At 42.7% G+C, this 15,802-nt stretch overlaps 2 protein-coding genes across 2 annotated transcripts; one reads left to right on the plus strand and one right to left on the minus strand.

Annotated features, from left to right (window-relative positions):
• The first annotated feature begins 20 nt into the window (after positions 1-20).
• Positions 21-15,589, plus strand: LOC139585506 (coiled-coil domain-containing protein 34-like). Its single transcript, XM_071418286.1, has 5 exons — positions 21-508; positions 1,383-1,483; positions 13,188-13,346; positions 13,808-13,949; positions 15,098-15,589. The coding sequence occupies exons 1-5, from the start codon at positions 442-444 to the stop codon at positions 15,253-15,255; spliced, it is 627 nt and encodes a 208-aa protein (XP_071274387.1). The 5' UTR covers positions 21-441; the 3' UTR covers positions 15,256-15,589.
• Positions 4,098-7,005, minus strand: LOC139585508 (epidermal growth factor receptor kinase substrate 8-like protein 2). The gene is made up of 4 exons (XM_071418287.1): positions 6,945-7,005; positions 5,342-5,525; positions 4,805-4,937; positions 4,098-4,469 (listed from the first exon to the last, which is right to left on the minus strand). Exons 1-4 carry the CDS (start codon positions 7,003-7,005, stop codon positions 4,398-4,400), a joined length of 450 nt encoding a protein of 149 aa, XP_071274388.1. The 3' UTR covers positions 4,098-4,397.
• Positions 15,590-15,802: the final 213 nt, after the last annotated feature.

The raw sequence follows: 15,802 nt of genomic DNA on the forward strand, positions 1-15,802 counted from the left end.
AGAGCGGGTCCGGGGCTCTGCCGGCCCCGGGACCTCCCGGCACCGGCATCTCCGGTCCCCAGAACCACCCGGGGGACTTCCCCACGGCCCGAGCTGCCCCCAAGGCACCCGTCCCTCCCGCCGCCGCCGCCGCAAGGTGGCGGCGGGCGGGCCCTGAGGGGAGGCGGCCGTGAGGGAGGGCTCGGAGCCGCGCCGGTGCTGCCTCGCTGCAGGAGCTCAGCGCGCTGTGCTCCCTCCCCTGCCGTCGTGGCAAGGTTCGAAATGGCTTGTCCGGCACAGCTCCAGCCGCCAAGAGAGCCCCCGACCCAGCAGGGCAGGTGTTTTGGGCTCTTGATTTGCCAAAACACTATTTAGGCTGTAGAGGAGGTGATCTTGTTATTGTGATTTTTCACCTGAGACAGAAATGTCGGAGAATCTGTTGCTTGGTTGTGTCATGGTGTTATGCTGTTCCCTCTTTCTGCATTGTTCCACTTGGGACAGCTGCCACAGAAGTTCCCCTTCCTGATAGGTAAGAATGTGCTTTTGTACAACCTTGTCATGCTTTGCCCAGCCCAAGAAAGAATAATGCAAAGAAGCTTTAGGTTTAAGTGCTGTTGGAATTGAAACAGGTTCGTACTGTCTCTGGTTTCTTTGCCATGGAATAGGAGAGCCTCCCTTGTGAGTCATGGAATCACAGATTCCCAGACTGCTTTGAGCTGGAAGGGACTTTAAAGACCATCCAGTTCCACCCCCTGCCATGGGTGGAACATCTTCCACTAGACCAGACAAGGAAAGGAGTTCAGCTTGCAGCTTTTCTGGGACTTAATTCTTATGATGTGTGAGATTTTCACCTCTGTTTTTAAACCACAGCTATCCAGGCCATAACACCCTTCCTGTTGAATGTCAGTCCCCAAACACAAAAGGAAATGTGTGGTTTCAGACCTCTTGCTGAGTTTCTCAGACTGTCAGTGACAAACCATTATGAGAACCCAGTGAAAGAGACAGACGTGGATTTATAAAACCCAGTGAAAGAGACAGACATGGATTGATAAGTATAACTTAACTATTTTAATAACTCTTGTACAGTGCATGGTTCTATCGTCTCCTTCCCTCAGTTTACATCAATGTACAGTACTTTATAGCAGTGTCTGCAGGCAGTACAAACAGAACAGATGCACAGCTCAGTTGCATGGAAATTTGTCCAAGTGACCTCTGCAGTAAGGTCTGCTGAGATATTTGTTTTGGGAAGTGCTCCTGTGGCTCCCAGCTCTACAGAGCTGTCATGTACACTCCTGTTAAAATCCCAGATAACTGTAATTCCCTGTGATTTGCTTTCCTCTACACCCCAGGACTAGAAGATGGGGTGTTTCCTAGCTCAACATTTGGTTTTATTTTCATTTTAGAAACTCCTTCACCTCCTGTGCTTGCCATCCTGCTTCCCTTCCCCCTCTTCCAGAGCCAGGGCTTCTCAGGAGGATTGTCCTCTTCATCCCTCCCTGACAAGGTGAGTGCCCTGTTGTTCTTCTATTATTTCTAGAGTCCCATATTGTTGTTATTAGATTTCTAAAGTCCATACCTCTTGGTGTATTCTCATGGCTGCTGATCTTCACAGACTCCTTCTTCTACACACAGTTCTCTCTCAGGCCAGGGTTCCTCCAAGGCTCTCCCTGACTGGCTTACCCGCCCCCTTTTATCCCAGTCATCTTCATTGGTCACAGCTGCAGCCCAATTAAGGACATCACAGCTGCAGCCCATCAAGGGCAACCGGGAACTCTGGGGCAAAGCCTCTATACAGATATTTAAATACATTTCCTCTACTATAGTGCCCTTCTCAGATCCCAGCAGGGCTGTGACTAAACCCAGGATCCCCCCCCTGCCTGCACCCTAATTCTGCTGGTGCCAGCAGTGCTCTCTTTCAGATGAAGAAAACAGATTATCCATAGGAGACAGTCAGGAATAAAGCCAAAACTGAGATGCATTGGTGCTCTCAGATTGAGACACGAGTTCCCCAATGCTGTGTTAAAGCTTTTTCCATTAGATGTGCAAGGACAAACACAAATTTGGGCAAAGACTGAGTAGTGCTGAGAGAGATAAGCCAACTGTCCCTGGGCTGTGGGCAGCTCTGGAGCTGTGTTTGCTTCACTGCTTTGCAATCAGGTTGGTCTGTCAGTTAGAGAGAGAAATGCAATGTGCCAAACTTGCTGTGGACAGGAACTACGCTGCTTGCTTGAGTTTTGAAATTCTGAGTAAATTTTGGAAGCATAAGCACTAATTCTGCCTCTAGGAAGAGAGATTTTCCTCACTCCCTATTTACAGATTGTTATATATCAACGCACATAACTATAGTAAAGGAAATGTATTTGAATATCTGTATAGAGGCTTTGCCGCGGAGCCCTCGATGGGCTGCAGCTGTGATGTCCTTAATTGGGCTGCAGCTGTAACCAATGAAGATGACCGGGATAAAAGAGGGCGAGTAAGCCAGTCAGGGAGAGCCTTGGAGGAGCCCTGGCCTGAGAGAGAGCAGTGTGCAGAAGAAGGAGTCTGCGAAGATCTACAGTCATGAGAACACTCTGAGGAGGTATGGACTTTGGAAATCTAATAACAACAACAATATGGGGCTCTAGAAATACTGGAACAGCTACCAGTGGTGGTCCTGACGTGATATTAGCAGAACATAAGACGGCCGAGAGCTGCGACAGAACAGCCAAGAGCTGCGGTGGTAGCTAGCCGAAGATAAGACAGCTGAGAGCTGTGATGGAACATAGCCTTTGGGTCAGGGAGCTGTGAAAGAGTATGGCCTTAGAGCAAGGAGCTATGTGTGTTGAACATGGCCTGTGAGTCATGGAGAAATGTTTGTATTGTAATTGAACATCTGTACAACTGTTAAATTGTGTAAAAGAAAAGGGGGAAATATAGTAGAGGAAATGTATTTAAATATCTGTATAGAGGCTTTGCCCCAGAGGTCCTGGTTGCCCTCGATGGGCTGCAGCTGTAACCAATGAAGATGACTGGGATAAAAGAGGGTGAGTAAGCCAGTCAGGGAGAGCCTTGGAGGAGGCCTGACCTGAGAGAGAACAGCATGCAGCAGAAAGAGTCAGTGAAGATCTGCAGCCATGAGAATACACCAAGAGGTATGGACTTTAGAAATCTAATAACCACAATATGGGACTCTAGAAATACTAGAACAACTACACATAACCTTATGAAGGAAAACAGGAAGTCAAGAGCAACAACCTGTGCTAAATTAGATTTTTTTTCCTTGTGCCCATTTATTTGGAGTTAAACCTGCCCTTCCCAGTGTGCTTTGGGGTTTCAGCTATTTGGGAATCATTCAGCTGACTTTCTGCAGTGAAAACGTGAAGGTGGGGACGAGTGACCGACTCCCTGGCAAGGGCTGTGGGCGTGCCTGGGACGGGAACAAATGGTAAGGACTTATCTTCTCCTGGTTTGAGGCTGAGTTTGGCAGCCCCCCAACATTGCAGGGCAGGATCAGCGGCCCAGGGAAGGGCTGCACAGCTGCCCTGAGCCCAGGCCTGTGCATCAGCAGCAGTGGGCAGGTGGAGCTCACCCATGTCCACGTTCAGATCCCTTTGTTTGTCACTCCTGCTCCTTTCTAGGCACTGAGAGCTCATCTCAGAGACAGCACCAACTGGTCTGTGGATTTAAGGAAGCAGCCAGACTTTGGGAATGTGTGTTGCCATTCCAGCCTTGTCCAGTGAGGGGGCACAGGGGGACAGGGAGTTGTCACCGGGCTGTGCTCATGGGCTGCAGGGGACACCTGCACTGAGGAGGAAATGGAAATGGGGCTGCCTTAGGCTGCCCAGAGGGGTCCTTACTCCCCATCCCTGCAAGTGTCCAAGGCCAGGCTGGACAGGATTTGAACCACTTGGGCTTGGGAAAGGCGTCCCTGCCCATGATGGCGGTGGGACAGGATGAGCTTTAATGTCCTTTCCTTCAACCCAAAGCACTGCAGGGTTGTTCCTACAGCCTCATTCCCGTGGTGCAGGCTCTAGGCCCTGAGCTGGCCCCTCCTGAGCTGTGTGCCAGGCCTGCTGTGCCAGCGAGGGCTGGAAGCAGGGAGAGCCCTTGGGGAAAAGCTCTGGGGGTCTTTGTTTGAATCCAGCCCTTGTTGTACATCCAGCCCCGAGGGAATCCTGCTCCGGTCGCATGCACGGAAAATTTCAGTATAAAATCTATAGTTATCAAAAAAATACTTCATGCAAAATTAAAACACCTTTCCCAGTGGGATATGGTCTTATTGTCAATCTTTTCCAACAGTGTTTGAGGAATTGTCACTCTGATGGCAGCTGGAGCCCAAGGGGAGCTCTGCTGCCTCTGGCCTGGGCTGGGAATCATTGCTTTCATTCCCTTTTTTCTGCAATACTTAGGGCTAAGAGCTGAAATAAAGCAGAGAGACTTTAATTAGCAGAATCAATCCTTTCCTGGCGGCGCTTCATGATTTCTTGGAGCTCTGACTCCCCTCTGCTTTTCTGGAATGGAAACAAAACAGGAAGTTTGGAGTTGAACTTCAAGCTGTAGTTAAATTACAGTATTCAGTGAATGCTCTGGGAGTAGAGCTAGTTTCAAAGGGATGGGTGATATCAGTAAAAAGCAGATTAATTAGTAGAAATGGGGATCTTGTGGATTTGGGGCCTTTGAGCTTAAAAGGCACTTCAGAATTTTTACGTGTCTTTTATTGCTTGTGTAGGTTTGGTTGCATTTTTTTTCCCCCAGTTGTGTTTCTTAAAATGCCTGTTTAATGAGCTATCTGACACTGCTGGTACAGCCCCCTACTCCAGCAGGAATTATCCAGAAAAATACTCACCTCCAGCTGGTTTTTCTCCACCGTGATCTTGCTGTACACTCTGTTCCCCTCATCACCACACACCTTCTTCAGCCCCTCTCTGTTGAGGGAGAAGAGCTGAGCTGCGGTGAGGATGCCCAGGTGTTCCACGGTCCTGGGGAGACACAAAGTGGGGGGTGATGGTTGTGCTGCAGTGGCCTCGTGCCAGAGGTGAGGAGTGGGAGATGGGAGGCTGGGAGCTGCACTGGGGTCGTATCACAGGGCCCTGGGGCTGTGCCAGGCTGGCAGCTGTGGTTCCAGTGGCATCTCAGGCTGTGGGTTTGATTTGTGGATTGTTTTTCTCCAAGAAAATGTTTATAAGAAAGAAAAGGAGTGAGTTTGGGCTCTGAACACCCTGGTTCTAGAGCCTGGGTTTAATAGGGTTGAAATCCAATTTACACCACAGGCTCTGTAGGTAAATCCCAGTGACTTGTCCCAGGTGAGATGGTGCCAGCAGCCTCCCCAGCTCCTTCTGCAGGGAAGGACGAGCATTTCATGTGGCAACAGAGCAAATCTTACTCTTTGCTGAATGACTTGGCCTCTAGCCAGGCTTTGACTTCTTCAGTGCTGGATTCAAAGGTGAGGGGCACAAAAACTTGCTGAGGCTTTTCCACTTTGAAATTCCTGTGGGGAGGCTGAATTGTATTGTTTGTGATCTTCTTTAGCAGCTCGTCGTTCAGCTCATCCATTTGGTGAATGAGTTCTGCAGAAACAGGTAGGGAATGAAATCAACTCTTCAGTCAAAAATCCCATTAAATGTGTTGGTGGGGAAATTGTAAGGAAAATGGGGGTGTGGTTCAGCACTTTTATTCAGTCTGTAAATACAGCCCAGGAAAGGGCTTGCTTTTGTATTTTAGATCTGGCTGCTCTTGAAATATACTTTGCAGCTAGAAATAGAGCACTTTTAAAGAATATGCATAGTCAGCTGTAGCTTAAAGAAACATTCATGAGAAGTACAACTGCTGTGACCTAGACCCAGATCTTTACAATAGTTCTGAAAAGTATAGAAGCGTGAAAGTTATGAAAATTCCTGGCTAGATGCATTACTTAGATTGTCTGCTTATGACTGACAGACTTATATTCAATTTGATATAATTGGATTGGATAAATTGCATTTTTATATCCCTTCTTTTCCAAAGAAGTATTAATGTGAAGTCTACTGGCAGTCAAATTTTCTTTCTTGTCCAAACCTCTTAATGATTAATTTCAAATTAAAAAAAAATCTAATAGGTGTTGAAATGTATCTATTGAAATAGGTAATTTGGTTGAATAAAAAAAAAAAGTAAAATGAATCCACAGGTTTTTGTGTGTATTCTGTTAGACTAATTGTCTTCAATGATTTTTTTTTGTTTTGTGCAAGATGGAAAAACTTTGGAAGAGGGGATTAAAATCTCTGTGCTTTTTCTTTCATGAGCCAGAAATACAAAAAAAAAAAGTCAGGACAGGAGCATCTCTTTGAAAAGAGATGTGCAAGTATTGAAGCTGCACTCATTAAGAAGCCAAGCTTGGGTCTTGCACAAGCTCATTGTCATGCAAGATGCCAGCTCTCATTCTGGGAGTCTGGGAGCTGAAGCTGAGCTGCTGAATGCTGCTGAGGCATGACCTGCCCAGAGGCATTTGGTTGGTAATTTGGGGTTTAAATACTGGAAAGTGAAGGACTAGGGAGCAGAGAGAGAGGAAGAGAGAAGATGAACTAGAATACATGTATTTAAAGCATCTCTGAGAGTGGTTACAACTTTTTGGGTGTGACTTTGGATTTTCTATCATTTTGGATTTTCTATAATTTTGAAAAACACAACTCCAGTAAGACCTGTTGTCCAACACTTGCTTAGCCTTAAACCACTGAAATTCAGTTAATTATTTTCAGCTAAGCTACCTGACTGTACAACAATTATTCAGATCAATATTGAAGATTTTTTTTGGGTTATTGAAGATTTTGTTTGTGTTTTTGTTTGCTTATGGTTCTTTCCCAATCCTTACTAGCTAATTTTACTATTTTCATGTCACCCCAGAAGCTGCAGCTAAAGAGCACAGTTGACATGCTTGGTCTTTTGCTTTCTGTGTAAGCCTTTTCCAATGACAGAGCCAGTCAGCAGCAGCTGGGCTGTTCTGCATCATTTACCTCCCTGAGCCTTTTCAGACGAGGCATCACTCACATCTCTGTGTACATGGGCTTTCTTCATGTGGTTGTATTTCTTAGATACATGGAATGGTTTGGGTTGGAAGGGACCTTAAATATGATCTAGTTCAAAGCTCTCTGCATTAAAATGTCAGTGTTTAATTCAAGGCCCTACACAGGAATGATGGACCTGGTGCATAGTCATCTAAAAAACCAGCCAGACAAATTAATCACTTCCCCTGGCCTCCTTTTGGTCTGACAGTTTGGGTTTGGTTTGAACCTAGTTTTGCCATCACTTGTGATGTCCATATGTCTTGGGTTTCTGTGGCTGAGATGCCCCCAGGGTGTTAGAAAGTCTCTTCTTTCCCAGCTCTGCGACTGAAGAAGTCGAGATTCGTGGGTTCTGCTTTTCAAGGTTGTTTATTTTCTCTTATCTGTTCCATTCCTTCTCTGAGCTGCTGAGACCTGTCCAGCAGGTCGGTTCATGGCACACTGACCACCTTGGGGTGGTGTTAGCTTTTTATCCTAAGAACTACATGCACTTTATTTACAATAATTTTCCAATACCCATCACCTCAGTTAGACAGTCTGTCTCTACTCTAAAGCAATCCACAAGTGTCACCATCACAGCAGGAGATGGAGGACAAGAAGAAGGACAGGACACCCCCAGATTGCTCCATTTTGCCTCTTAAATCCCCATTCTAAAAACCCCAAAATTCTACATTTTCACCCTGGGACAAACTTGCTTTCGTTCTATTCAAACTCGTGTGGCTTGTAACTCCTCACGCAAGGTTGGGAATGGTTTCCATGGGCTAAAATCCAAGGCACAGGTGTCTGTGACTCCGTGCCCAGGTCCCTGAGCCCCTGCCAGGGTCTGGAGTCCTCCAGGGCAGCCAGAGCAATGTCCTGGGTCCCGACAGGGATGTACTCACTGGGGCTGGTGAGCTGTGCCAGCTGCTGCCTGGGGCACACAGTGAGTGCAGCTTATATCACACAGAGCTCATACTGATGCAGTCCTCAAAGGATAGACTATATGGCTGCTTCTCTTGTAGTTTTCCTGGTCTTTCTAAGATTTATCTTTTTCTTTATTTTGGGGTATGCAACAGTTCTGTCTTAACCAGATGAGGTTTTTCAAGTATTCATGATAGTTCTCCAGGTTCATAGACTTTATTCAGTTTTTCCAATCCATCAGCATATGTAGTGTTTTGCTATCTTGGTTTGTAATCCAGAGGGTATCTCAAGAAAGTACAACTAGTTAATTCTGATAGAATTTTACAGATCAGTTACCACATCCAACAAATTATTTTGCATTCTGATAATCTCAAGGAGGAATATAAGCATTGTTTATGCACATTGATAGGCCTCTGAATATTTTAGTGGCTTTGAGTTGAGGTAGAAGTGAAGAATTATTTCTCTTACTCACCAGATAGTTTTGGTTCTATTTTTAGTAGAAAAGGTCCTGTGAAGGTTGAATCAAAATCAGAATAATTGCTCTTATAATTAATAAGCCTGTATTCTATTCAGCAAAATAACTAACAACAAGCCTCTGTTTTTCATAAAGCATGTTTACAGTCCTAAAAATACCTTGCCAATGTATATAGACTGCTCTTAATCTAGAGAAAACACAGTCAAACAGATTTTATTAATACCATTTGAAAAAATACTGAGTTAAATACAATTTTGAGTCATCACATAGTGACAGTTGATGTTTTGCAAATATTAAAGTAAGGAAGGAAAGACTTTTAGAAAGTTTCTGCCTGCAAACTGTGGTGGTGCTCACAGGGGTCCCAGGATGAGGGAAGAGATGAGAATCTTGACTCCATGTTTCAGAAAGCTGATTAATTATTTTATGATACATATTATATTACAGGAAAATGATGTACAAAAGCTATACTAAAAGAATAGAAGAAAGGATTTCGTCAGAAGGCTAGGAAAGAAAGGAATTGAATGGTACTAAAATCTTGTGACTGGCCAGAGTCCCAACACAGCTGGACTGTGATTGGTCATCAAGTAGAAACAATTGCCATGGACCAATCACAGATGCACCTGTTGCATTCCACAGCAGCAGATCATCATTGCTTCCATGTTGTTTCTGAGGCCTCTCAGCTTCTCAGGAGAAAAAATCCTGGCAAAAGGATTTTTCATAAAAGATGTCTGTGACAGCAAACCACTCTCCTGTGCTTAAAAGACAGAGCAGACTAACATGGCAAGTGAGAGCATGGCAGCATTTTGCTTACTTTGCTGTTCACCACAATCTGCTTTGCGTGGTTAATAACTTAAACTGTGATAACCCTTCAAGAATGGATGTAAAATCATGCAGTTCCTTTTCAACTTCTTCAGAGAAGATTTTAAATACGTTGCTACACGGCATTCAAGCTCAGCCCTTGAAAGCAAAGTCTTTTCCTGGCTCCCTAATGCAGGAAGAGTAGTTCCTCAGCCCTGCTGTGCAGATACTGGCTGCTCTGTTCTCTGCCATTAGATCTTGCTGTGCTTCCCACATGGCTTTGGCTTGGAGATTCATAGGCAGGAGAACAGGTGCTGCAGTGTCAAGGGAAAATCTAGACTCCTTTTAATGGGCATCATGAGGAGCTGAATAAATGGGCCATTGTTGGTGGATAAAAGAATGGGAATGTTCAGCAGTCTGCTTTGACTAAGAGGTGGCTCCCATCCCCAATGTCACAAATGCTGAAATTGCAGCTTGTCATGGCAATATTTGTTTTCTATTTTAAAACCCATCTTGTCTTCACCCAATGTGATCTGTCTGTACTGACCTTTATGTCTGTCAGATGACTGACACGTGGTCTGTGAGGTGCAATGCTCTTCCAATCCAGCCTCTCCTTCTGTGTTTGTAGGGAGTTGAAGACATTTATCACTGATATAAAAAGCTCGTTCTTCTAATTAATGATGTGTCTTTATTACGTTGTTTGCAGTAAAATTACACACATGGCTATATGCAAAATGCAGTGTGGATATTTACACCAGATATGCTGAAGCTAATCGAGTAGGCTGGCTGAAACACTGTATTTTTATTTTGGAAATGTCACCAAAAATGAAAGTTTTTTTGATCTTGGCAATACTTGCCAAAGGTGATCAAAGGAAAGTCAAACAAAGAGTAGAGTGAAATATGTTGTGTCATTTCTCCTCTGCTTTGGGAAGGTGAAAGTATGTCAGAAAAGGGGAAGATACTGGTTTAGAGCTGCTAATTCAATATGCCAAGCATTACAAACTAGATGGACTCATGACTGAGCTTCTGACATATAAACATCAATTTTCTGACATCAATTCAGTAACATGAACTGAAGAGATTAGGATCTAATTTATGAAAATAGATTTAGAGGAAATGTTGGTATCAAGCAGTCTGAATTTTGCTTTTTGCAGAAAAAAAAAATACAGGAAAAAAATGTAAGTCCTTCAGTGATTACAGAGTTGGGTTTTTTTACATTAAACTGCAGTAAATAGCTCCAGTAGATGGAGCCCAATTTCTTTTTGTAGCTTTTGCATTAATGCAGCTGTTCAGAGAATATTATCAATACTAGGAGACATTTGGAATGAGCACAAAAAGCAGGATGCTGGGAGATAACAATAAAGACTAAGAGTCTGGTTAGAGAGGAAAGGACTTCTCTGACCCTTCCTGGTATACTAAAAGATAGAGGAAAATACTAGGAATGCATTTTTCTGAAAATGGAAGCATGTGCTTTCATGTCTGCACAGTTCACTGCCAAACTTTGGAGGTTTATCTTTGCCAAATGTTACAGTGTGTTGGGGCAGAAACTCAGAATGGAAACCAACACATTTTCTTTGAATAATTGGGGCTTTGCCCTTTTTAATAGAATTCAGAATGGTGATCTGTCTAATGTCAGTGTTACATAGTACAGCCTCTGTTGTTTAATGATATATTGTCTGAAGTAATGATCAACAAATTACCTTTTTTCTTTGCTGAGCACAGGTAGTGAATCAAGACATCAACAGGAAAGCTTTTGTGGGAATAATTTTAAAGAACTTTGGATTATGACATCATATAAAATACATCTAAAAATTACAAAGAAAATGTTTGTTTCTCAAGATGCAACTGTTCCCACTTTCAGGCATGACCCCAAGCTCACTGAAACGCTTCCTCAGCAAGTAAATGCTTGGATGTAAATCCTGTTTGACATTTCTCTTACATTTTGAGAAGATTATTTCTTCACTGAGCTCCTCTTTTGTACACTGAGCTCTTCTTTTCATACCTTTAACTCAAGTATTTCAGTTGTCTGCTTTGTAAAGTGACTTCCCACACAATTCCATCAGCCCAGTGGAGGCAGGAGTGAGCATGGGTCCAAGCTTGATGCAGAGGGCTGGGAGACATTTGAAACAGAGGAGAAGCCACAGTCTGTACCCTCCCATGGACACAGGATTTTAGGTGAAACAGCATCCCCCTTGGAGCTGATGGTAAACAGAGGTGCTAAAGCCTGGCTTGGAACAGGAGGTGGGTGGGGGGAGTCCCACAGTGCCCAGTGCAGCTGCTGATGTTCCAGCTGTAGTGATGCTCCTGCTGCTGGCAAACAGAAAAGGACTCACTGCCTCCAGTGGTTCTGTGAGCTGGCAGCAATCAGGTGAGTGTGCTGCAGAGCAACATAAGCTGAGGTTTTTATTCTCTGTGCTGCTCTGTTGGCTTGCTGGTGGTTTCGGTGTGGGGGCACAAGCACTGGGCCAGCAAGTTTAGACCCTCCTGTTCAGACCAGACTGAGGGAGTTGTGCTGGTCCCCAGTGCAGTATTTTGGCTTCAGCTGCATTCTGCATCATTGGAGTTTCCAGAAGTGCAGTAAACCTGGGAAAAAGGTGGGAGAGGGACAGGGAGAGCTCTAGATCTCTGCCTTTTTGTTCTTTTAAAGGAAAAAAATGGTAATATATAATGGTAAAATGGGAATGGGAATGTATTTCTGGTTTTCTTGAGAATGTCTTTTTCCCATATTTCATTTACTGATTATAGTTTGCAGCTGTAGTTCTAAGCATTTATATCCATACTGCCAACTGTAATAATTCTGAGTCAGGTTGAGTTTCTGCTAAGTTACCCATCTCCTTTGTTCAAGAGCAGTGTGCAGGGAAGTGTAAAAGTAGATTTCTTAAAAGAAAAACAAGATATTTTTTCAACAGCTCTTTTCTGTTAAGAGCAAACTGGTCTTTGCTCTTGTGCCTCTCTTCCAAGTCATGTGCACAGCTTGTCTGGTAGATTTTTGTTTCTGCACATGGATGCAGTTGCTTCAGAGCTAAGTGAGTTAAGCAGAAAGAGAATCAATCAGTAGATTGCAGACACTTCATCAAGGTGACAAGGAACAGAAATGACAGCTATTGTCACTCTTTAAATGAAACTACCTCCCTCTCCAGATCAGGCAAAGGCCAGTGGATGTGTGGTTGTTTGCTTAGAGAAAGCTCCTCAGAAGACTCTTGTTGGACACACACACACTGCAAAGATGTAGAGGTGAATGACACCTCTGGTGTGTTCTGTCTTCCAGATCATACAGGCAGCAATTTCACTTCAGCCTCAAGTCACGTTTTTGCCTACCCTAGAATGTGTTTTCTCATTTGCCCTTTCATAATTGGAACAGGAGGAATGTGTGGATTGATTTATTGAAGTAGTCCCTATGTGGATAAACTGAAGTGTATAAAATACCTAAGAGAATACCACAAAACACGAACTGTATTTCTGTGTGAACTTTTTTTACTGTTTAATTGATGCTGAAGTGTGCTGAACAATCTGCATATCTCAATAGAAGGGGGAAGTTTACCTGACTTGCATTTGGAACTGTAGTTTGCTCTAGATTCACTGACAAGTAAAGCTAACACAGCATTGTTGAGAATTGCAACATGTATTTCATTCCCAGAAATATTGAGATGTGTCTAAAGTGTTTAAAAAATCTCAGAATAAATAAAACAGAGCAGTAAGCCTGAGGAGATCTGAAAGTAAAATTTTTATAGTATTTTTTTGACAAGTTTATATGTCTATCATACCTGGAATGTAGCACTGAATAGGTTCTGTGAAATGGTGTCCACAGAGGAGTCTTTGTTGTCACATAGACTGTCCACAGAGGAGTCTTTGTTGTCAATAGGTTCTGACTTCAAAGAGCTTACAGTATCACATATTTTTTTCATGTTCATGATAATTTTCTTTGTAATTGTGTAATAAAATTTACTGTATTCCTCAAAAGGATCGCTCATTGAAATACACTCAAAAATTTCTGTTCTGTTTCCTTGATATGTTTCACATAGGAAAGAAGAGAAAGGAAACGAAAGCTGAACAAAGAACTGGCAGAAAAAGCCACAAGGGAACTGGAAAAAATGCAGCTAAAAGAAAAGGCTGACATAAAGTATAAAGAATGGTTAGAGAAGAAGAGAGCTGAAGAGGCAGAAAAGAAGAAAAAAGAGAAGGTGTTAATGAACTCATAATTTATTAGGATGGAGTTACTTAATCTGCAACTTATTGCAGATTCAGATTTGCTAGATTCAGAGCTTACATTGAATATATGGACATCAAATGGCAGTGTTGTACATGAAGAAAAATCTTTCAAGAGTTACAGTGTTGGTGCATTAAAGACACTGTGGTATGGTCAGCAAAGTAAGATGCATATTAATGCATTTTTGTTAATGGCCTTTGGTTTGTTTCTTAGGGAAACACTGGATTAACATGGAAGTTGGGGGTTGGGATTTTTTTCAGTCTTAAACCAAAAAACAAAAATGCATCTTTTCCATTGTTAGGAAGAGGTGCTTGTATTTGAAGAAATACTTGAATTGTATTCAGCAGTCTGGAAATCTGCAAAAAATTATTTACTGTTTTGTGTATATTGTCCAGGGCTTTGTCCAGGAGTACCTTTTATTCTTTTTATTTCTAGGAAAAAGAAAAAGAACGGGTGGCTGAGCTACAGGAGAAGAGAACAAGATCAGAGAAGATCTTTAAGGAATGGCTGCAAAATGCTAGAAATAAACCACGACCTGCTTTAAATGGTTATGGTTTCCCAAATGGGAAGTCTACAGGTTTGTACATACAGTACACAAATAGAGAGTGACTTGGGCTGGTGGTTCCTTCCTTGTAGTATTCTAGTGTAAAATGAAGGCTGTTCAAGACACTCATCTAATGCCTAGGTTTTGGCACATAGGAATGGTTACTTTTACTATGCTATAAGTCAGGGAAACAGATTGAGACCTTTTGTGTATTTTTCTTAGCCTTTTTTTTATTATTTGGGAGGAAAATGACATTATTTGAGATAATTATGTGGCGTACCAAAGAATGATTTTATCTGATTTTTCTTAGCAATCATAGGAATCACTAGAGCAAAGTCCTGGGTGCTGTGAAGCAAATTGGTTGTCATTGTCAAGTTAGTTTGTGTGTTACAGAAGGTGTGTGTCAGCACACCTGAATCCCCCTTAGGAAAGAGATGGGGTTTTGAGACACAAGAACTGTTAGAAGCTGACAGAAGTCCTGTCTGAAAAAGGAGACAGGGGCATCAACCTCTGGTCTGAGCTAAAATTTTGCTTTTCACCTGCATTGCCCCTCCTTGGCTTCTGTAATCCTGTTCCATTTTTGTTTGAAAACATCTTATTTTTCTGTGCAACTGAAATAATTGCTTCTATGTGACTTTGCAACAGAAATAGTTTGGAGACCAAAATTCTGATTTCTGAATGTTCAAGAGACAGGTATAAAGCAGGTGAACAGGCTTTACTCTTCTGCTTACATGTATTTGTAAGTAGTGATATACCTTGCCTTCCTGTTTTGCTTGGGCCTGCATTACAGACTGACAGCTGCAATCATTTATTTCCATGATTTTTGAAGAATATTTGTCTACTCACTTGTGTCATTCAGTGTAATGTGTTACAGACTTTGAAGTGTACCCATCCATCATGTGGTTGGGTAAAACAAAATGGCCAATTTGTAGACATTTACAGTTTCTAAGAACACAAAGCATTCAACCTGCTTATTATTTAAGTAGAAGTGAAGAATATACCAGTTACTGTTTAAAAAGGGGGCCTGGTTATTATTTTGAGTCACTTTAATTATGTGATGTGCCTGTGCTGTCTTTCTCTGAAGGTGATGTTGTGTTGTATAATTATTGTAACTGCTTGCTTTGGCAAGCTTGTGGTGTAAAGATTCCTTCTAAATGATGTGTATTTTCTAACTGTTCTAGGGAGTGCTGTTAGAAATCTGTATCCAGCTCCAGCATATTGTAACCCCATTCCTTGGAAGCCAGTACATGTGTCTCCCCCAAAGGAAGACACAGTTGTCAGCAGGAAGAGGAGTCAGAGACCTGGACCTTGTCAGCCATTTCCCAGTGGTGATTTCTAAGCCCAGGAGTAACCCTTGTATTGGATCCCTGAGCAGAAAGAAGTTCTAGTCCAGAAAAATGTTCTTACAACCTTGACCAAATGGGGCCGTAAATGTGCAGTTCTGTGTAGTTTTATGTCCAGTGCAGATTGCTTTGTGCCTGCCTTTCTTTCCCCCTTCCCGACCCCCCCCCCCCTTTTATTTTGAGCAGGTTTTGTGTTTACTGCTAGTTGACCAATCAGGATTTTAATGTTTTTTTCTATATTGCATATTAGTTTAAGAAAAAGGGAAAGATAGAATGTAATGGGACTGTACCTCAATGCCAATAAAATGCACAGGGTTGTTTCTTCCTTTCCTCTCTTGTTGCTGAGGGAGTTCTTTTGTATATGTAATTATTCTTTTGGCAACAGTATTAACTAGGTTATTTTAAATATAAATTTAATTTGTAACAAATTGTTTTGTTTTAATTTGTAACAAATTTTAAACCAGTTCTTGGCTTAATGCAGGAGGAATTGGCCTGCCTCAGTTCCAGGGTTATCATGTCCCTGGATTCCAGAGATCAGTGGGA

This window comes from Agelaius tricolor, unplaced genomic scaffold, assembly GCF_023055355.1.
Source record: "Agelaius tricolor isolate 1412-34295 unplaced genomic scaffold, bAgeTri1.0.p SCAF_82, whole genome shotgun sequence".
In the NCBI taxonomy this organism is placed as follows: Eukaryota; Metazoa; Chordata; class Aves; order Passeriformes; family Icteridae; genus Agelaius; species Agelaius tricolor.

What these genes read in the sequence shown, in the direction of transcription:
- LOC139585506 (XM_071418286.1), top strand. Translation starts at nt 442, where the DNA reads ATGCTGTTCCCTCTTTCTGCATTGTTCCACTTGGGACAGCTGCCACAG. An exon ending in AAAAGAAGAAAAAAGAGAAG is followed by an intron (nt 13,347 to 13,807) that starts GTGTTAATGAAC and finishes TTTTATTTCTAG; the next exon opens with GAAAAAGAAAAAGAACGGGT. An exon ending in CCCAAATGGGAAGTCTACAG is followed by an intron (nt 13,950 to 15,097) that starts GTTTGTACATAC and finishes TAACTGTTCTAG; the next exon opens with GGAGTGCTGTTAGAAATCTG.
- LOC139585508 (XM_071418287.1), bottom strand. Translation starts at nt 7,005, where the DNA reads ATGAAGAAAGCCCATGTACACAGAGATGTGAGTGATGCCTCGTCTGAA. An exon ending in GCCAAGTCATTCAGCAAAGA is followed by an intron (nt 4,938 to 5,341) that starts GTAAGATTTGCT and finishes GTGTCTCCCCAG; the next exon opens with GACCGTGGAACACCTGGGCA. An exon ending in TGGAGAAAAACCAGCTGGAG is followed by an intron (nt 4,470 to 4,804) that starts GTGAGTATTTTT and finishes TTTCCATTCCAG; the next exon opens with AAAAGCAGAGGGGAGTCAGA.